Source organism: Arachis stenosperma, chromosome 10, assembly GCF_014773155.1.
Source record: "Arachis stenosperma cultivar V10309 chromosome 10, arast.V10309.gnm1.PFL2, whole genome shotgun sequence".
NCBI lineage: Eukaryota > Viridiplantae > Streptophyta > Magnoliopsida > Fabales > Fabaceae > Arachis > Arachis stenosperma.
The window spans coordinates 119,905,996-119,927,978 of record NC_080386.1 but is presented as its reverse complement, the minus strand read 5'-3'; the positions used below and the strand labels follow the sequence as shown (position 1 = coordinate 119,927,978).

The following is a 21,983-nucleotide window of genomic DNA, read 5'->3' as shown; positions in this document are numbered from 1 at the left end:
GGCTAACAAGAATTTTGATGCTTCCCATACCCTTACCTGTGCGGAGATGCCGTCGTATTTTGTTTGGGATAAGCAGGGACATATTTGGAAGCCGCGGAAGCAGGGGCATGTGATTGGTCATCTCACACATATTCCTCACTCGCATGGAGAGGAGTACTATCTTCGTTTGTTATTGAACTATCAAAAAGGGTGCCAGAGATTTGCTGATATTCGTTCTGTTGGTGGCGACGTGGCATTGTGCACGACACATTCAAAGAAGCCTATTATGCTCTCGGGCTATTACAAGATAACAGGGAATTTATTGATGCAATTAATGAAGACAGTTCATGGGCTTCACCAAATTATATCGGGAGGTTGTTTGCAATGCTTTTGATGTCAAATAACATGGTCCGCCCGACATGGTCTGGGAACAATGTTGGCAACATTGTGCAGATGACACGATGTTTGATAGGACACATAATTTAGGTGAAGTTTGCATTTTTTTGGCACAATTATTTTGCTATTTCGCCAAATTCACATCTAGCTATTTAAAAACTGCCATTTTCTTTTTTTTCATTATACTGTTGTCTTTTATGGATTTGTTCTTTAGCACTATGTAACAGAAGTAACAGAAGTAACAAAACTAAAAAAACAAAGAATCAAATACAGAATTAGAAATAGAAGCAAAATCAAAAGCATCAAAATTAGAAACAGAAGCAAAATCAGATTTAGAAGTAATAAGAGTAGAAGAACAAAGAGGGAGGAGAGTGCAACGATGCGACGATGTGGAAGTAACAGATGTGGAGGACGCCGTCGTTGCGGCGGCAGCAGCAAGGAGGGCGAGAGTGTGATGATGCGACGCTTGTTGAGGGACTGGGCAGACGATGCGACGCTTGCAAGGAAGAGGAGTGGCGAGATTTGGCGGCGAGGACTGAATGACGAAGACCAGTGATGGCGGTGGCGAAGAGCAGCGGCGACGGATTCCCTTCCTCTTCTTTTTCCCACCTTTCCATTGTAAACCTTGTAAAATTAGCAGATAATTCATCAATAAATTAAATATTAATAAAAGAAATTATGAATGTGAATTTTATATTTTAATAATATAGAACAAATTAAAATAAAAATTTTGACACTAATTTTAAAGAATTTTGCCTAAGATTTGGCTAAATGGGCCAAACCGAACCCAAACTGGGCCCTTGAGCCCAACCAACTCATTAAATAAAATGAGATGAAGCTCATTCTCTTCCCTTCAATCCTCATGTACGCTGGGAAACATTTTGGAAAGGAGGAGAAGAGTTTAAAACCCTAACACCATAATTAAACCACCATAACTTTTCGCTCCGAGCTCCAATCGCTGCACCGTTTGCGGCCACGCGATCACCGCGTCGAGCTCTACGAATCTATTAGAACAATTTTATAGGTAAGCCTCACTCTCACTCCAGTTACTCTACCTGCTTGATTTTCAAAATAGGTGAGTATATATGTTGAGATTTTGTTGGCTTTGATGTTTTAGGTTCGATCTAGCTTGTGAGAATTGCTGGGCTTGGTTCGTTAGGTCTATAGAAGCGGTAAGAATCCTCAACCCCTAGTATATTCATTGGTTAAGAGTGTGGGTATTGAGTTTTGTATGTGTATGTGTGATAATTGTGAACTAGGTGTGTATATATGTAAATCGGAGTTTAGTTATAAACATTGGAGACTTGGTGGAGTTTGGGTGTCATTGCTTTGGAGATCTTGGATACGTGGGGCTGTGTTTGGTGCCTTTTGGTGGTGTTTCAGGTTATACGAGGAAATCGGTCAATGTATGATTTTGGTTTCTCGTATTTAATATATAATGTCTTGTGAAAACTTAGGCTAGATGACCTTAGGATATGAATGAATGCATGAGTATATTAATTATTTAGTACCTTTGATGATATTTATAATGTGGGTTGAGTGTTTGTTGGTGTTTGTTGATTATGATGGAAATAGAATGATAAATGATAGTTTGGTGATGATTGATAAGTTGGTAATAATGAGTATGTATATATGATTGTATATTGTAGGTTGTTGGTATAATTGTGAAGGTTATATATGGTAGTTTTGTGAAAGTGAAGTATGGTGGTTGATGACAAGGGTTGGTATTGTGTTGATGGTGTGTTGTATTGCTGATTATATGTGTAGGATGTTGAGGTTTGAGTTTGATTTTTATTGAAAATAGAGGTTGAGGATTTTTGTGAAAAACTAATTTTTGGTCGAACTTCGACGAGCCATAACTCGGCTTCCAGACCCCCAAATTGTTTCAAACTTATTTCATATGAAAATTGGGTTCGTGAAGTTTATATCATTTAAAGAACGGATGGAAAATGTTTTAAAACAAAAAAGTTATGCGCGTCGAAAGTTTGGAGTGCAAAATTGAAAATTCTGTGGCATTCAGCATTTTTGCTGTTCTGCATAGCTTGCATACGCGACCACTATACATGAAGCGACCAACCTTTTCGAGTTGGGCATCTCACGTACGTGAGCAAGGAGCTTGTGTATGAAAACATAGAAAAATGTATGCCCACGCGTACGCGTGACCCACGCGTATGCGTGACGTCTCAGTAATGCACTCCTACGCGTACGCATGGCCCACGTGTATGTATGACCCCTGTTTTCAACAAACTTAATTTTATGTGTTTAAAATCTAATTTTAAACTTCTAAACCTCTATTTTTACTCTTTTAACTCCTAAACCTTAGTTGGATACTTAATGATGAGAAGAAATTAGGAAAGGATAGTAACTTGGGAGTGAAGCAAGTTTTGGGGTAATGAATTATGATTGTGAAGTGATGATTTTGAGCTTGAGAGTGTTAACTGAACTAATATGATGGAGATTGAATTTGAATGATTAAATGAGATAGAGGTGACCGGGTAAAAGGCGATGGAAATGACCACTCGCTCCGGGTATACGTTAAAGAAGTGTAGAGATGTTGAAAATGTATGGAAAATGAATTAATGAATTTATGATTATGAATGAATTGGAATAATAATGAAAATGAACTTGAAAGTGATTGAGATATGCCTCCGGGTAAGAGGCGAGATTTCCGGGTAAGATGCAGTGGTGTTATTCACATGCTCCGTTTAAGAGTTCGAAGCTCTGGGTAAGATGCAGGGGTGGAATTCTATCGCCGCTTGCTCCGGGTTGAGAACTGTAACACCACCTGGGTAAGAGGCAGGGTAAAGTTGTCCCCTGCTCCGGGGGTACGCGGGTAAGATGCAATGGTTGAGACGTTGTCCCACTTGCTCCGTGTTTGGTGTTCTGTCCAAGGTTAGCTACCGGACATGTCGGGTTTGGCTTTATAAACGACAGATGAGACTCATCAGCTATAGGACAGGCGTGCATCATATGCATTTTGTTTGAATTGCTTGCTTGTGCATTAATTGAGATTACCTAAGTGATTATAATATGCTATTTGTTATATTTGCTATATGTACTACTTGTATAATACTTGTGGTTGTCATTGTCTGTTTGTTTGTCTTTGTATTTTCACCAGAGATAGAGGAACTATGGGAAGGTGGAGAGGTTTAGGGTTCTAGTTAAGTTTTAGTTAGATTTAAGGAATTGGTTAAGTTTAGAAATCCTTAGAAAATCACCCTTATTTATGGTTTCTGTTTTAATTCTTAAGTTTTAAATCTGAGTGTCAGCGTTCTAGGATTGCCTCTGGCATTCCCATGACCTTATATCTTATGTACGTGGTATCTTTACTATGCTGAGAACCCCTGGTTCTCATCCCATATAATATTTGTGTTTTTTAAATACAGGTCGAGAGGCACCTCGCTAGGCATCTGGAGTTCTGCAGTGAAGTGGAATTTGGGGCTTTATTTTGATGTATAGTTTATATATGATCATATGTATAGAAGTCTCCTAACAACTTGTTTTATTTTGCACTTCTTAGAGGTTTATGAAGAACTAGGATTTATTATATATATGTATTTCGGGTTTTGGGGTTAAGTATATATGTATGTAAATATTTTCCGGCCAGCCTGAGCTTCGCAAGCTGAGTTAAAAGCTTGTTATTTTGTACTCTTGACTCTCTATTCTTACTTTCTATATATTTATGTTTATGAACTCTAACTTTCTTTGTACGCAAGTTACATTGTTTCTGAGAGTTGCGGTTTTAATTTTTGCAATTTTGTTTTACCCACTCTTCAAGACTCCTCGTATATTATATTCTTTCTATTATCATATGTATATGTATTTTATTTTAGAGGTCGTGGGGCCTCACCACCTCTATTTTACATCCTAGGTGTAAAGCTCTGTGTGGTAGGGTGTTACACTCTTTCCCCTCTTCTTCTTTAGAAACAACCCACCAGCGTCATTCCCTTCTCTCTATCCCTTATCCCGTTTTTTTTTTTTAATTTTATTTTATATTTTTTCAGTTAGGAGTAGTTTAGTAATAAAAATTAAAATTTTGGGAAAAAGGACAATTTTAAAATTAAGTTAAATTTTAAAGACGATTTTATAAGCAAAAAAAAGTTGAGGGTGAAAAAATTTTCAACCCTTATCTTAAAGATCAAAATCGTATTTAACCCTTAAAAAAAAACCTTCCATATTCATACTAAACATCTAAGTATCTCATAACTCAGCATAACACAACTCTAAAATCCATTACTAAAAAAGAAGAAGCAAAATATAGTTAACCAATTTAATAAATAAATTTAAAAATTATATTCATGTTATTTAAAATTGGTTAATTAAAAATAAATTAAAATAAAATTGGTTTTTATTACTTATGTGTTATTAAATTGATAAAAAATATTCTGTTTTAATAAAAATATATTTTTTTTATTTTTTAGTGTGATTGGTAAATTTCTAATAATAAAAACAAAACATTAGAAAAATAAAAAAATCTTTTTTAAAAAGCTACTATTTACATCTTTTTAAAAAAAAATATTTTTTACGTAATAAATAAATAAAAAATATTTTTTTGCATGAGTTATCTAAATATAAAATTACTCTTACATCTCTTGATAAAAGATAATTTAAAAAAAATCTTTTCTTAAAAACTCATTCAAACAAATCCTTAGTGTCTATTTAAGAGCCATTAAGTTAATAAAAATTTTTTTTAATAATTTTTTTAAATTTTTAGCATATTTAGTAAATTTCTAAAAATAAAAGTAAAAGTACTAAAAAAAATATTTTTTTTTAAAAAACTATAATTAGTCACAAAAAAATTACGATTTATATTTTTTTTAAAAGATTTTTTTTAAAATATTCTTTACGTAATAAATAAATAAAAAAATTTTAAATTAAATATATAAACATAAAATTATTTTTATTTTTTTTATAAAATCCCTTAAAAAAAGATAATTAATTTTTTTTAAAAAAAATTCACGTGGCCTAACTAAAACTAAAATTAAATAAAAAAAACCTAATTTCAAAAGCTTCAGCATTCAACAGCTCTTCTCTGTACGCCGCCGTCAACAGCCCTTCTCCTCTGCCCCTCGCCGGAGCTCGCCGGTAGATCATCGGACCTCTGCCTCTTCGAGTGTCTTTACTCTGATTCGCGCCTCTATCTCTCTGCCTCGACCTCCCGTTCTTGCCGCCGGAGTATCTCTTTTTCGTTCTGTTTTTCTCTCGTCGGTGCTTCGCCGGAGCTCGTCAAAATGCTCTAAGTTTTCACTCTGGTTCGCACCTCTATCTCTCTGCCTCGATCTCCCATTTTTGTCGTTGTTCTGCCGTCGCATCAATTGAGGTAAGCCTCCTCCTTGCCCTTGGTTCTGCCATCAGCGTCTTCTGAGTTCTGAGTTTTCTCCTGAGTTTTGTTCTGCCGTCGCATCTGGCTTTCTTCTATTTTGTTCTGTTGTGTTCTGTCAAACAACTTCCGAGTTTTCTTCTGTTTTCTCCAAACCGAACCCTTAGTTTTGGATGTGCTCTGATTTTGAACCATTGCATAACCCAGTTTCAGGAAAGATGAAAAGGTACAGAACTACAGATTTTAAAATCTCTCAGTGTTGAACTCTTCATTTCAACGGATCCTGCTGTAAGTTTCTTCCTCACTGTGGTTCACTTTTTGATTGGTTAGGACTTAATTAAATTGCATGAATTAATTTGATAGGATCACAGCTTTTCCCTTTGCTGTGTAAATAGATTGTGTTTGTTGTTTGTATATTGAATTAGTAGATTACTGCTAGAGTAGGAAGGGATTTGAGCTGATTTAACACGTCTTAAGAATCTTAACAAGTCCTTATCTTCAAAATCTTCGTTGAAAATTGCTATGGGCTTGTTGACTTGTTCTGTAATCTTTCTGTAAATCTCTATAGGAAAAAATGGAAAATGAGAGAAGATTCTAGTGATTTTGTTTGGAGGGAAATCTAGACCCTTCTAATTTGATAAGTTTGAGTGTGTGCTGTTTAATGCTGCATACTCTTTGTGCTCTTTGAATAAGATGATTAAAGCTTCCACTTCCAATTTATTTTAAATCACAAAACTTTCCCATATCATTTATATATGTTTTTCTGTCAAAGATAAGTTTTTAAGATAAATCATCATAAGTTAAATTGTGCTCACAGTCGTTTACCTTAACCGGAATTTCTCCTTTTACTCTAAATCTAAATACATTGGCTTTAATTAGATATCATTATTGTTGCTTGTATTAGAGATGTATTACGAAATGAAGCAATCATACAACTTAAAATAATGTCTTATATATAGATGATAGTGGATCAAATTTGTTGATGTTCTACCAAAATATGGAAAAGTTTGAATATTGTAATGCAATAATAGACCAAAGAATAATATAACTCTTCAGATAATCAGAAGGTAGAGAATCGAGAGGAGTTGGGGTTTTTAATATAGAAATAAGTTTCTCTAATAATACTAGGAATAGTTATTGTGACTGACAAAATAGCAGTAAAAACGTTTTAAGAACATGCATTACAAACACCATTGCGGCATTGCCCATTATAAAAATAATTTGTGCATAATAAGGAGACCTTAACTTTTTAAGAAAATCTGGCTTTGGTAATAGGTCAGCCCGTAATGCAAAAGACACAAATGAGTCTAATTGGCAAAGTTTATTTTTCTGAACAATACCTCAAAATTTTATTAAAGTTTCACAATAGACTAATTTGCCAAAAGAAACAAGGAGTTGATGATTCTATTTTAGAGACTAAATTGTTCTACTAAATTTTTTTAAGAAAATTATTTGCAGTATTACTCTTATTTTAAATGTTTTACCACTTAATTTTTTTATATAACTGAAAATAAAAAATTATCATTAAGTATATATCATAAATTATTCTATTTAAAATTAATTTATTTTAAATTTATTATTTATAAAATTTATATCAATTAGTGAAAAGTGATCTTTAAATTAGAAATTGGCTAACAAGTGTCCTTAGTTAAATGTAAAATGTTTGTATTAGAAAATTAAGGTCTGTTTGGTTTATGTTTTTAGTTTTAATATCTTTAAATTTGTACAAAAAATTTAAAATAATGAAAACAAGATTGTTATTTTCATTATTTTTATTTTTTTATAATATTATAAAAACATAAAACACAAAAAACAAAAACATGAAATAAAAAATAGACTAATTGCACCTTAAAAAATTTCAAATTTTCATAATATATATTTATTATATAAAATATTTAAAAATTAAAAAAAGTTCATGAAAAATAACCTTATTCCATACATGCAGGAGTTTGTTAGTAAAAACTATTTAAATTAAAAAGAAAATTTTGTTAAAAAAGAAACGTACCCTTTGTAAAGTAAATCCGTCTTGTGCAGCTGCTCCGTCTTGTGCAGCCACTCCCTGCTGCCCCGCCATCTACACAATTTTTTCTTCCTTATCGTGAGTTTTTGTTCTCCACTTGTTTCTGATTTCTGTTACAATTGTTTCTCTGTTCTTAATTTCTTTTCATTCCTGATTTCCCTCAACCACCTCGCATGTCGTTGCTTCACGCCCTCTCTTCTCAGTAGAACACAATATTTCTTGCTTGCATCAATGACCTTGCTAATGCCGTGCTTTAAATTTGTTGAAATTCAAGTGTTTTTCTTTTTGAACAAATGCTTCTTTTTTTAGTTATAATCTTATGCATTTTTATTTTTGTGTGACATTATCCAAATTGCAATGATAATGGTAGTTCAATCAAACTAGTCATTGAAATTAACAAGAACGTTGGTGTAGTGGTAGTGACATACTACAACAGGGGAGAACCCGAGTTATACTCCTAGAGAGTACATGATACATCGATTGATTACGAAAAGGGTATTAATCTCAGGGAAAATAGGCACTGAGGTTTGAGGAGAGAATGGACTTGGTTATCAATGCAGCAGTGGAAGAGATATGTGGCCACCTTGAAGATGGAATCACTCTTGCTGCACTGTGGGACAAGCTTGAAGGCTCGCCTTCCCTCTTGTCCTCCGGCCTCCAACTCTCTCCTGCCATCAAAAGGGACATATGGACCAACCTCCTCAACATCCCTACTTTGCGGTTTGAGCCCCAACCCACTTCCTCGGAGCTTGAAGATGCCAACGAGCTCAATTTGAAGATCATTGCTCAAAAGAGCCTTGTTGACAACTTCATGGGACTCTATGATTCCCCATCTCTCCAACAAGCTCAAATGCGTGTCCTCCACCTTCTGGCTAGTGTCAAGGCCAATGGCATTACTCAAAGCAACCTTGCTAAACAATTGAACATTGATGGGAATAACTTTCATTATGTGCTGAGAAGTCTCGAGTGCCAAGGCTTAGTTGTCAAGCACCCTGCTATCGAAAAGAAGAAGCAAATCTCCACTCATGGGGATTCCAAGAATTATCCATGTGTATCTACCCATTTAGTGTACTTGCGTCGCTATGCTAAGAAACTTGAATCAAATCAGAGGTTTGAACTACAAATAACCAAATCAAACAACCCTGAGGATGATGACGAGGATGCAGAGGGAAATTCACTTCAAACAGATGTTCTTCTTAAAGATTATGCACCCCAAATGAAAGCTATTTGTGACAAACTTGCAAAAGCTAATGGCAAGGTTCTTATTTTGTTTAGTACTCATTATTTTTATTGGTCAGATAAACTATTTTGTGCTAATATTGTTTTGTTGGTTATCTTGAAGGTTCTTCTTGCGTCTGAGATTAAGAAGGAACTTGGGTATTTTGGATCACGTCCTAAACAAAGGATTTGGAGAACAGTATATTCTCTAACATTAAACTTCCTAAAGTTATGATTAACTTTTCTGTTATGTGGTTCTTGATTGCCTTATTTCTCTTATTATTCTGTGTGAGCAGCTTTGTCGCCGGTTGAAAGCAGATAATGTTGCGGAACTGTTTGATGCTAAGGTGAATGGCAAGGTTAGTTAGCTTATACTAGTATATAATGACTTCTCTTTGATTCTTAGCTTCTAATATCATTTGGTAAAATATGATTTTAATAGGGATCTTATTTTCATGGTTTTTGTGATAATACAACAATAATTTTACTTGTTTGCAGGTTGAATCTTGTCTACGGCTTGTTGAACCAGTAACTACTGGATCTGCAAATGAAGATAAAAACTCAAACTTTGGGAAAGTATGCGTCATTGATCAGTTTGTGGAGCTACCTATTGAACATCAAATATTCGATATGATTGATGCTGCAGGATCAAGTGGCATTACTTTCAAGGAGGTGCATATTTAATTCTTATATTTTCCTTTTTCTGAGACATGTGGAAAGCTGCGAATGTTAGTAAAGAATTATTTTCAGGCCTTTAGGATAGCAGGCCCTGTTTATTATGCTATGTAAGACCTCTTAGGATAAATATATACCATAGGATTAAGTTATCTTAATAGAGTAAGCTACGAAAGCCTAGGCAGACTAAGAGGGTTATCACAACAGTAACTAACTCTGCCGGGTAGGACTGCCCGGTGTATCCAGCTGTAATTACTTAACACCGAAATTCATTATACCATCTTTAGAGTAGCTTCCTCTAGAAGTCATCCCTGCTATTGTATATAAGCTTTGTAATTGTTCATTGGGCATTTCTAAGTCATATCTCTCTCTCTCTACCCATTTAAACTGAAGCATGGATAGGGCATAGAATTTCTCTCTCTCTCTCTCTCTCTCTCATTCAAATTGAAGCATGGATAGGGCATAGAATTTCTTGAGTTCTTAAGTTAAAAGCACCAGGACTAATCTACATAAAATCTGAATCATATAAAATTATTTGGATGGTATTTATGTCGAGCAACTCACTGGCTTTCAGTGGAGAGCTTAAGTGTTTGGCAGAATTGATTCTTGACATTGCATTGGTGTAAAATCTTATGCCTGTGTGGTATAATGTTTAGTCCTTGTTACCCACCATTATATCTAAGACTACTCATTGATGCTGTATGTTTGTCTTCTAGCCCTAAAAAAGGTTTTGGTCTCTTCATTACATGAGGGTATTTTTGTGTAAATCTTTCTTTAAATTACTCTTATTTTGAATGCAACCTTTAACCTGTTTCCACCTTGATAAGTTACCTCGAAATCCAAAGCACTTTTTTTAATAGGGGCAACCAAATGATTTCATATCTTAATTGGAAATTTCATGTTTCTCTTCTACAGGTATGTGAGAGGCTTGGGATTGATCTAAAAAAGAACCACATTCGGCTAATAAATTTTTGTCATAGATTTGGAATGAAAGTGCAGCAAGTGCAAGACTCGAAATCCAAGACAATTCGTGTTTGGACATCTAAAAATTTCAATTGTGAACCAGAAGCTGGGCTTTTTCACAAACTTGAAGAAAATAAAATTTTTGATCACGTACCCGACAGTTCTTCTAAATCAGCATCTGAATTTGACACTTCAACTTCCCATGGTAGACTTCCTGACCCTGCAGAATTCAAAGATATTGAACAAGGTGCTGGAGTATCTTGTGAATCTCCAAGAAATGTTGAGTCTGAAGGAATACCAACAAACTTGCAAGAGGTAGACCTTGACCCCGTGGGCACTGTTTCCAATACCAAGCGCGATTTGGTTAGTTTATCAACGGATGCAGATGTTGCATCATCAGCTATGCAATATAGTGTTTCAAAAAATGGATTAAATAAAAGATATACAAGTTACTCTTTCACTGTGGACAGCAATCGAAGGGCAAATAGGATACTAGAAAGACTCAAGGTATGTCATTTTCTGCCTTCCTAATCCTAATGCTCATGAAAATGGTCTAGAACAAAAGTTTATTGCCTAAAATTTATATTCTCAGTTTTTTATCCAAAAAAATTACCAGTTTCTAAAAGTAATGTTCTCCATTTCTTTTTTTGCAGAATGAAAGGTTCATTTTGAGATCTGAGATGAGTAGGTGGCTTACTAGCTTAGAGAAATCTAAGTATAAGTCTCAGGTGGACCGCAAAACTATAGATCGAATATTGAATAAGCTTCAGGAGCATGGGCTATGCAAATGCATAACAGTACATTCCCCTGTAGTTACTGAATATTCCAAGACTAAAGATTGTATTGTAGTTGTGCATCCATCCATAAATCTAACGCCTGAACTATTTGATGCAATTCAAGATAGAGTGAGATCATTTGATATGGAACTTCGCAGCAAAAGTATGTCTCATAAAAAAGATGATGAATCGATACCCGTAATGGAGGATATTCAGAAAACTAAAAGCCATGTAGCTCCAGATTCAGGGGCCAGCAAAGCAGATGTTATGCGCGCTAATGGATTTGTGTTGGCAAAAATGATTCGTGCAAAACTTCTCCATACTTTTCTTTGGGATTATTTGCATGGGTCAGCAAGCCATGATGATCCTTTATCAAATGAAAAATGTATTTACGAACTGAATAATAATCCTCATAGTAGTAGCAAATTATTTTCTTTGGAAACTGTTATCAAAGCGATTCCAGTTGAACTATTCTTACAAGTTGTTGGCTCCACTCAAAAGTTTGAAGAAATGATTGAAAAGTGCAAGATGGGTATACGCCTATCTGATATTTCTACCAGGGACTACAATTGTTTAATGGACACTAATGCAACTGGAAGGTTGTCGAAAGTTATTGACATTTTAAGGCGTTTAAAGGTACATTTTTCACTTCGGTGTAGTATCATCCTTTTTATGTTTTCTATATTATTTTTTATCTGTATTTTATCTCCTTGCCCCCTTTAGAATAAATTCCTCTACTTTAAAATTTAAATTGCCTTTGTGAGCTGAGAAGACTGGAAACAGTGGTGGAGGAATTGTAAAAACATGGTTGAAAATTGATATGATCAGAGTGAAAATTACTTGGCCACAGTAAAAGTGAATGTGATTAATGTCTTTTCTGCTTGATATGCTGTGTTGTTTCAGCAAAATGATAATGGGGTACTCAAGGAAACAGGAAAAGAATGGCCATCACTTAATGCTGAGTTGTTTTAATTTTATCATAATCCAATTTATCTGGGAAAAAAAAAAAACTTGTACATTTCTTTTTTAAAAAAAATTCTGAAACTTATTCCTAGTTCCTGCTCATGGCTTCCTAAAACTTTTATGTATTTAACTTGTTCTTATATGGAGCTATTTAGTCCTAGGTAAGGATTCTGTGCGTCTTTTATCTGAATACATCTTGTCTGCAGGTGAACTAAAGTTATTAACTAATTTTGTTGATCTTAATTGTTACTTACGGATATGTTGTATTTGGGATAGTGCACTTTTGTTTTATACATTGTAAAAGGTAGTTTTTGAAACGAAAATGCAGCGAATGGTGCAAAGTAGTCGGAAGTAGAAGGTGGGAAGTTTTAAGCAAACACAATATTAGATGGTCAATATAAATAAGATTACCATTTACCATTACCTTGTAGAAAATGAATTATTCTTGACAAAGATATATTTATGTAGTTGATTCGGATTGTAGCTGATATGCAATCTAGAGATGAAGTGAACATGGCACATACTTTTTCCCACATGTTGGAGCTTAAGCCGTACATTGAGGAACCCCTTTCAAGTGAAGCAACTTCTCTAAACTTTATGTCCCATGATCTTCGACCAAGAATCAGGCATGATTTTGTCTTGTCTAATAGAGATGCAGTTGATGAATATTGGCAAACTTTGGAGTATTGCTATGCTGCTGCTGATCCAAAAGCTGCAACATATGCATTTCCTGGATGTGTTGTTCATGAGGTAATCTGCAAGTGTCTCAGTGGGTGACTTCAAGGCTTCTCTACTTTGATGGCTTTTGATTTTTTTGTTATAATTTCAGTTTAAACTCTAAAACTTTTTTTTTTCCTGGTTTACAATATTAGGTTTTTCGATTCCGTTCATGGGCATCAACTCGTCTTATGACAGCTGAACAACGTGATGCACTTTTAAAGCATGTGGCAAAGGATGATCTCGGTGAAAGAATATCTTATAGGGACTGTGAGAAGATTGCAAAGGATCTTAATCTTACCTTGGAGCAGGTCAGTATGTTGCAAGCTCTAACATTGCTTTTGTTATTTATCTCTTCTAGAGATTGCTTAGGTAAATTGTTAAAGTGTTCATCATCATGACTGCATAATGGACAAGAAAACTACTTGGTCAATTATGATGAGGAATTTCATTGCTCTAGGATCCCTTTTAATAGAGAAACATATTGAGATGAAAAAGATAGAGTGCAGATAGAGAGGAAAAAAAGTTATCCTCATAAATACAAAGAAGGAAAGAAGAACATAAGAAAAAAGTTACTGTAAAAAGCAGCATGGTCCAATTTGCTGTTGAATGTGATATTTTATAGAATTTTAGAAAGATAAGGTTCATATATGATACTGAGAACTGTCAGTGACTTGGTGGAAATGCATTTGATAGATTTTAATATTTTTGTTTGTGTAAATAGTTTATAAAAGCTTGGGAAAACCCTCAATCCATGAGTTAGGATTTGGGGCTAAGTTATATGCATTCAATTATAAGAGTGTAAAGGAAAATGTTAACTTGTTGAATGAGTGGCTCCTGTCCCCCCCCCCCCCCCCCCCCCCTTCTCTCTCAATATTACTTTTGAATTCATATATTTCCACTAGCAGGTTCTTAGTGTGTATTCTATTAAGCGGCGCCATTACATTAAAAAGTTCAAAGATGAAAGGAAAGAGAATAGTTCACTTGAAGGAATGGGTAGGAAATATAGTTCTACAGAGCTGAGGCCAGAAAAGCATGCAAGAATTGAAGAAGCTGCTGATATTGAGATGCATATGGAAGAAGACAATCTGGGTATTGATTCTGGAGAGCATGTCAATGATACTCAAGAATTTGAGGACGATGTTCATTCTGAAGAGGGTTCTCAAGATTGTCCCCTTATTAGCCAGTGTGTCTTATCCACAATGAAGCCAAGACGGCAAAGGAGATTTGCATGGTCAGACAAAGCTGATAGGTAAGAGAAAAAATTTCTCAATCTATTCAATGATAATTCAAATGAGTATTGCATTGAGTGTTTGAGGGTGCGTGAAATAATGGTTCTTTGAAGATGGATGGATCATTTATATATTCAAGGTTGCTTTGATGAAGCTGTTAAATGAATTTTTAGATTGTTTGAAAATCATGAGTATAATACTTTTTACAAGTATTTATCGGGCATGAAATGCAAGTTTAAATCAATGACACTGGCATTGGGCTTATTACTTTAATTTTAGAAAAAAGAAATTTATTAATGGAAATGAGAATACTGACAGGGTCATGTGGCCTTTCTACAGTAATATGTAAAAAGAAATTGCATTTTTTCACTTTGTCTATCCATTTTATTGTTTTGAAAATCGTCTACCCCTCCTTCCTCTCCTTTGTTGCCTAAGAATCAAGAATATCTCTATATCTTATTTCAGACAATTGGTGATTCAATATGTTAGACATCGTGCTGCTCTTGGTGCAAAATATCATCGTATGGATTGGACATCAGTTCCTGATCTCCCAGCGCCTCCAAGAGTCTGCATGAGAAGAATGAATTTATTGAATAGTAACGAAAGAGTTAGGAAAGCTGTGAATAGACTCTGTAACATTCTCGGTGAACGATATGCAGAGCAGCTGGAGATGTCCCAGAATTTGTCATCGAAGAAAGATGATTGCAGGGAACTTGTGAGGTCCCAGTCCAGTAAAGGTGTTGACAATAATTTTAGACCTGATATTGGAATTCAAATGCCAAGCCTAAATGGAGAGCCTTGGGATGACTTTGAGAACAAAACTATCAAGAACGCTCTTGAGGACATTCTTCGCTACAAGATGATGGCTAAGCTAGATGCCTCCTCCAAGAAAGTTCAGCCTCAATATGAAGGGTTGTCAGATGCAAATGCAGATGCTGATGGATATGTAATTCTCTAATACCTACAATAATAATATCAAGCCATGTCTTCAAAGTGTTTATAAATAAACAAGACTTAATGAGATTTACCTTATTTCCGTCATCTTCTATTTTTTTATAATGAATAGTTAATGCTTTCCCTTTCACTGTTCTTGGTCGAAGCTATTATTATTTGCTTTATGCTGTACAGTCTTAACTTATTTTGGAAGCTGGGTTACTAAAAGAATAATTTTTCTTAGCAGGAGTCCCAAGAAAATGAAGACACTGTATCAGCCATTCCTAGTGAGATTACTCAAAGCCATCATGGAAAGAGCCAAATCTCTTCTGCCCAAAGGTCACGCCGCCGCCTTGATAAAAATTTTAAGAGGTTTCTGAGTAACACTACTAATGTATATGGACAAGTGTACAAATCATTGGCCATTTCAAATGCCGTGGAGCTATTTAAGCTTGTTTTTTTGAGTACCTCCTCAAGTCCACAGGCACCAAGTTTACTAGCAGACATTCTTCGGCGTTACTCAGAGCATGATTTATTCGCTGCTTTTAACTACCTTAGAGAGAAGAAAATCATGGTAAATGTCTCATTCTGCAATAGTTAATATTTCTTGCATGTGTTGTTGATCATGCACCCTATACCGATACTTGTTCATGTCAAGCCTACATCAGTCATCATGTAAACTAATATGCATCAAATATTCATATATTTTGTTTCTGCATGTACTGGCTCGTGTTTGATTGATATCTCTAGAAGGCTTAATTATGGGGAATAAAATGATGGGAGAATTTCGCTGTCTTTTTCTGATTGAATATAAAGTCGAAAGTCAATTGCAGCTAAACATGGTTATATGTCGAAAGTTGTTGAGGGAGATCTAGGCGAATGTGAAGTTAATTCAGTTAAAAAACACAACTGTTTTTATGCATGCATATAAGGGATTACAAGATTATCTATGTGTTTAAACGTCATGATGCCCCCATAAGCTTTGACCATAGGTTCCTTTTTATTTGTTAAATTATTCATTGAAGCTAAGAAGTTTATTTAAAAATCATTGGCAAGTGCCAACCACATTCAGACATTAATAGATGGCAAATAGGTAGCCATTGTAAGGGGCAGGCCGTTCTGCCCCTTGTCCCTGAGGAAGGTTTACAATTATTTCTTAGGTTTAGTAAGATTCACTTTAACTATTATTTATACCACTGCTAATTGTTGCTAATTGTAGCAGACATCTTCCTTTGAGCTAAAAGGGTTATTGGACAACCTACCATGAGCATATTCGTAGGAATTCCCTTGAACCTGAGTAGCTTAAAAGTTTGTTATATATATATATATATATATATATATTTGTGATTTCTGCCACCTATTTTAATTTGATTTGACTCTAACCTTCAAGATTTTGGCTACCTGATTTATCCTTTTCACCTTCTTACCCTCTCTTACTGTTATATATAGACAATCTCAATGTATTATGCATCTGTGTTGGTATTTGATAGGTTGGCGGCAACGGCAGAGAACGTTTTGAACTATCACAGCAGTTTCTGCAGTGTGTTTCCAAGTCACCATTTCCATTTAATACTGCAAAGCGAGCAGTTAAATTTTCTCTGTGGCTACAAGAAAGAGACAAAGTCCTGAAGGAAATGGGTACCAATCTTGCTGAAGATCTTCAATGTGGTGACATTTTTCAGTTGTTTGCCTTAGTCTCGTCGGGTGAACTTTCAATTTCACCATGCTTACCAGATAATGGTGTTGGAGAGGCTGAAGACCTGAGGAACACAAAGCGCAAATCTGATGTTGAAGGTGAAATAATTTCTCGTCGGGAAAAAGGTTTCCCGGGTATTGTCATTTCTGTACACTGCACAACAATGTCAAGGGCTGATATTTTAGATTTGCTTGAAGATAATAACAACGACAACCAACCTTTTGAGAAGAGCTCCAAACTAAACACTGATGAAAACTGTAACAATTCAGGTCCTGACCAAATGTTGGAAGTCTTTAACTCTTGTGATACAGTACCTGTGGAAGAAAACCATATTGAATCACCATGGGAAGCTATGGTAGGCTATGCAAAGCGATTGATGTTTGATCCTTCTAATCAAGAACAAGAATGTGTCATCTGTGCTGAGGTCTTCAGGGTTGTTTATGCTGCTATCCAAAATGCTGGTGATCAAGGGTTAAGCATGGGGGAAATCTCCCAAATTATAAACTTGCCAGGTATATATGCCATGAGATGTAACCAAGTATATCATTGACTTAAAACTGTTATAAAAAAGTCAGTTATTTAACTTATTTGATGTTGTGTATTGGTATTTTGCTTTATACATTTCAGGAGCAGAAGTAGATGGACTGCTTGTTGATGTTCTTCAGGCATTTGGTCAAGCCTTTAAGGTTTCTCCTTTCCTCATTCCATTCCAACAGTTTATAGCATGTCTTGATTATTCCAAACCATGGATTGATCCAATAAAAAAAGCAATCTTTTTTGTTTTTACTCAGTCCAAAGGTTTGAGACTCAAAATCCTGTTCAAACATTATCCAACCATGCTTTCGTCAAAATTTGGTTGCAGATAAAACACAATTTGCACCATGCACATCCCAAGACTAATTTAGGGAGTGCAAACAGTAATGAAAATATGCAGAAAGTACTACTATGTGCATTGATCAGATAGTTTCCTTTTGCATTTTCCCATGTTGGACTCTTCAATACTGTTATCTTTTGTTTTTGTTTATTGTTTTCCTTCTCTGTTTTTTCTGTGTTCTCTTGAATTTTGTTGAGCGAAAGTGGCTTTGGGGAACTCTTGTGAGAGGAAGCTTTGGGAAAAAGAGCATTGCAAATCGTGTTTTCCTATTTGAGACTTAAACCAAACAGGCTGATACTCCTTTTGTTATTTTGAAACTATATATGAAAGGAATTGGGACTGGTTGTTGAGATTTGCTGGAGTTATTAACAACAGTAGAAATTTAAGCTTATTACCAGAAATGATAAGTTTTTCCCTTTTGGGAAAATTATGTTGATTTACTCTCATGCTGGCGGTTTTAGTATGTTATTCATATTCAGTTTTAAAATTTTAGTTTCTTTCTCTTTTATATCTAATAATATTCTCGTTTCTCTGCAGGTCAATGCTTTTGATTCTGTTCGTGTTGTTGATGCTTTATACCGTCACAAGTACTTTTTGACACCTGTATGCGGTTTAAATCAAGGTACTGTGCATCCTTCATCACCAAAGACCATTGAGAAAAGTGGTCATACACGTAATCTTCACAAAGTGACAATTCTTAATCTTCCACTTGGTGATGAGAAGCCTAAAAGTAAAGCTTGCGATAGGAATGAAGGCTTTGTTGAAGATAGACTTATTGATTCCAGTGTTGATAATGTAAAAGACACACAGAAATTCTCTTCTGGTGAACTGTGTGTGCCAATATTGCCGTGGATCAATGGAGATGGGACCATCAACAGCATTGTCTACAATGGTCTCAGACGCCGTATCCTTGGAATAGTGATGCAAAACCCAGGAATGTTGGAGGTATGTCAATCTTTATTTTGATTGAAAGATTGTAATCCATGCTGACACCCTTGCTTATCTTAAAAATTAGTGATTGCATAATAAACAAAAATATCGACTGACTTTTTCATTGTGTATCTTGTTAGGGTGATATTCTACGTCAGATGCATGCGCTGAATCCACAGGTATTCAACCAAATTTAGACTATTGTTTAGAACATATAATCTGTATGAATGATAATGACCTGAGTCAGGGAAAAGTGTCTTTTTGTTCGTGTTGGATGAAATATTTACCTACGTGTGCTTTTGTTCTCTGGAATCCATGAATTTTGCTTTAAAGTTCCAAGATAAGCTTTATATTATATCCCCGTTCCCATGAGATTATACTGAAACCTGCCATCACACCTCTCAAGTTTCAACATTATGCAAAATCCTGATGTGTATATTACTTAGGTTTTAGTCGTTATTAAATTATATCACTAATATAATAATTACTTAATTAATGTAGAGGTTCCAACACAAAAATAGATCATATAAAGAGTATCCCAATTGATAGTGCTAAAGTTGAAGGCGTTAATTTGAAGGGGCTCGTCTATGGGCACGGTGCATGATTGGAGTAGTACACAATAACATTGTCAGATTCATGAAGCTTACATTCTTGTTAACTAAATGTTAAAAAGCCATACATTAATGGAAAAGTTACCTATACAAATCATTTGAGATATGGCATGGAATGGGAAGAGAACAGTGGAGGGAAAATGAAGAGAAGTGAATGGTTATGATGGGATTATATATAATTGGTTAGGGACCCTTTCGTGTATATTTCATTACTCCTTAAGTTAAAAGGGTTTGTTTCTATGCTTGAAGATGCCAATTATCTTATCATTGTTGGTGCTGATATAATTTGTTTTCTTTTTCATCCTCCTGATCCTGATTTTGCTTATAATTATGTTTGTGGCACTCTTGCTTAAGAGTAAATGCTGATTTTGTGCTTCTCACAGAGCTGTAGAACACTATTGGAATTGATGGTTTTGGATAAACACTTAATTGTGAGGAAGATGCATCAAGAAAGATTTGGTCCCCCCTCCATACTACAGAATCTTATTGGACGAAAATCCAATCAATCAAAGTGGATATGTCTCGAGCATTACTTTGCCAATCCCATGAGTACTTCCTTCTTGTAGGGAATCTCATTGGACATGTAAAGCCCATAAATAATGTGTTTATATGTATAAGGATGAACAAAAATATATGGAAAAAAAAATTATGTTAGTCTTTATGTATAATTAGGACTTTAGAGAATTTTTAAAACTTAGAGCATTCTAGTTGTGTATTTAAATTAGGATCGCATAATTGTTCTGTAAGTTCAGTCTTTGACTAACCATAGTAAACCAGCTAATCACTCTTAAATAGTAGGATACACTACACATTTTATAGAAGTTACAAAATTAATAGTAATTAATTTTTTATTTTTATTATTTTATCAACTTTTTTACTTTAGAGGATTTAAATTCGTAAACGAGGTTCTGGAAGAAAATAGAGAACACTTATGCTATGCAACTCCTCTATTCTTATCCAAATCCAAAATATGTGGAAATAGCAATACAAGTTGGTCTTGAGTGTCAACATTACAATAACAGTATTCAATGCTTATAGTGATCTACTACTATTAAAATCAACTGCATACGAATTTTGTTTTGTTCAGGAATTAGGGATTCATTAGAAACGGGTTTTGGTTAGCCAATTAAAAAAACTAGTATTTATAAAACCAGAACCCAAATAGAAAAAGGTTACAATTTATAAATTGTTTGAAAAAATCGGTTATTTTAAATCTAGTTAAGGTTCTTTAAATGGTTAATTAGCTCTTTTTTCTATTTCCCGAATGAAGCTCTGTTTACAAAATGTCAGGCTATTTTAATGAAAAAAGCTGAAGCTAATATATATATTTTAATTTTGATGTAATGATGTATAAAAATTTGTGTATATGAATTTTGAAGTATTGAAAATAGATTACTTTCTTTTACGGTAATGTAACATGATAAAGTTATTTTGATAATTAAGTTTAACTAAGTTGGTCTAATAGTTTAAGCATTGATAACTAGAAATTCATGATTCTGAAAATTGGACCGAATCGGTTGGTCGGATCATAAATTGGGTTTTTCTACGGTTCGACTCAACCTGAAAAACCACTAAACATAAAACCGTTTCAAAATTGCTGAACCAAAAAGGAATTGGCTAGTTAGACTGAACCGAAACAGGCCGATTTTCACTCACCTGCCTCAAACAGTGTCGTTTTGGGGTTAAAACAAAAGACAGGAATTGAAGCCTCGCACTCGTAGAGTTACACGAGCCATCATCTCTTCATCCATAGTTGTAAAACCTGGACCGAACTGGTCAGTTCGATAAAAAACTGACGAACCGAATCCCAACCGGTCCGGTCTAGTTCCAAGACCGTTTAAAGTCAAGAACCAGTAAGAACCGGTGAAAGCTGATGAAAATCGGTCAAAACAGATGTAAAATCGGTTCAACCAAACCGCTCGAGAGAAAATTCCAAAATTGATGAAGATGTGGTTTGAACATAGGTCCTCCTTGTAACTACATGCTCTCCTTACGACTAACCTATGTTATTCTTTGTTATTTTTGTTCATACCATGGCCCAAAATATAGCCAAACCGAAAGTGAGCAAAGCCTAATCTACATACCAGGGTATCATCAGCACCTACCCAACCTTATGCAAGTCGAGCTCGACAACGCAACCTTGGCCTTATCTACTTGAATCAATAAAACTAACTTCGACGATCTCTCTCCTTCATCTTGAAGGGAGATCCCAACAACCTCCTCAACAAAGGGAACAGATATCCACCATCAAAGATAGAATTACTCAAAGGGGTGGTTACAAAATCTACACTTACCATTATAAGTATCCGAACACTCTCAGGTATTCTTCAGAACCAATCTACAAAAACCCTGTTTAAACCCTTATTAACTTAAGCATCGAAATCCCTTGCAGGTACCACCCACCTTCTCACAAGGAATTCGGATGGCGGCACTTCGATGCCAGCAGAAGTTAGACGCTGCGTCAAAAGGAGTCTGGACCTTACGTCCAGGCCCAAAAGCCACCCAATTTCAGGTAACGCTCAAAACATTGGCGCCATTATTGGGGACCTGGAAGTCTACACCCAACTATGGTGGACAATCAACCCGAAGACGGACATACGGCATCCAAATCCTAGCCCGAATGTCACAACAACAATCATGCAATAGTAAACCCGCGACAAGATAGAGCGGACGGTTCTAA

The 21,983-nt window shown here is 35.1% G+C and overlaps 2 protein-coding genes across 7 annotated transcripts; one reads left to right on the top strand and one right to left on the bottom strand.

Annotated features, from left to right (window-relative positions):
• Positions 1-707: 707 nt before the first annotated feature.
• On the bottom strand, positions 708-5,488 carry LOC130957576 (uncharacterized). Its single transcript, XM_057884420.1, has 2 exons — positions 5,372-5,488; positions 708-999 (listed from the first exon to the last, which is right to left on the bottom strand). Exons 1-2 carry the CDS (start codon positions 5,467-5,469, stop codon positions 708-710), a joined length of 390 nt encoding a protein of 129 aa, XP_057740403.1. The 5' UTR covers positions 5,470-5,488.
• Positions 5,452-20,163, top strand: LOC130955151 (uncharacterized). 6 transcript variants are annotated; one of them, XM_057881956.1, is made up of 18 exons: positions 5,452-5,695; positions 5,903-5,983; positions 8,224-8,973; positions 9,058-9,132; positions 9,230-9,292; positions 9,432-9,605; positions 10,524-11,078; positions 11,225-11,983; positions 12,779-13,060; positions 13,183-13,338; positions 13,936-14,279; positions 14,725-15,205; positions 15,440-15,766; positions 16,683-17,400; positions 17,516-17,574; positions 18,300-18,707; positions 18,833-18,871; positions 19,687-20,163. In XM_057881956.1, exons 3-18 carry the CDS (start codon positions 8,254-8,256, stop codon positions 19,867-19,869), a joined length of 5,343 nt encoding a protein of 1,780 aa, XP_057737939.1. In that variant the 5' UTR covers positions 5,452-5,695; positions 5,903-5,983; positions 8,224-8,253; the 3' UTR covers positions 19,870-20,163. The 6 variants fall into 6 exon arrangements, with proteins under 6 accessions (XP_057737939.1, XP_057737937.1, XP_057737936.1 ...); XM_057881954.1 differs by having other exon boundaries at positions 8,130-8,973; XM_057881953.1 differs by having other exon boundaries at positions 8,086-8,973.
• The last annotated feature ends 1,820 nt before the right edge of the window (positions 20,164-21,983 follow it).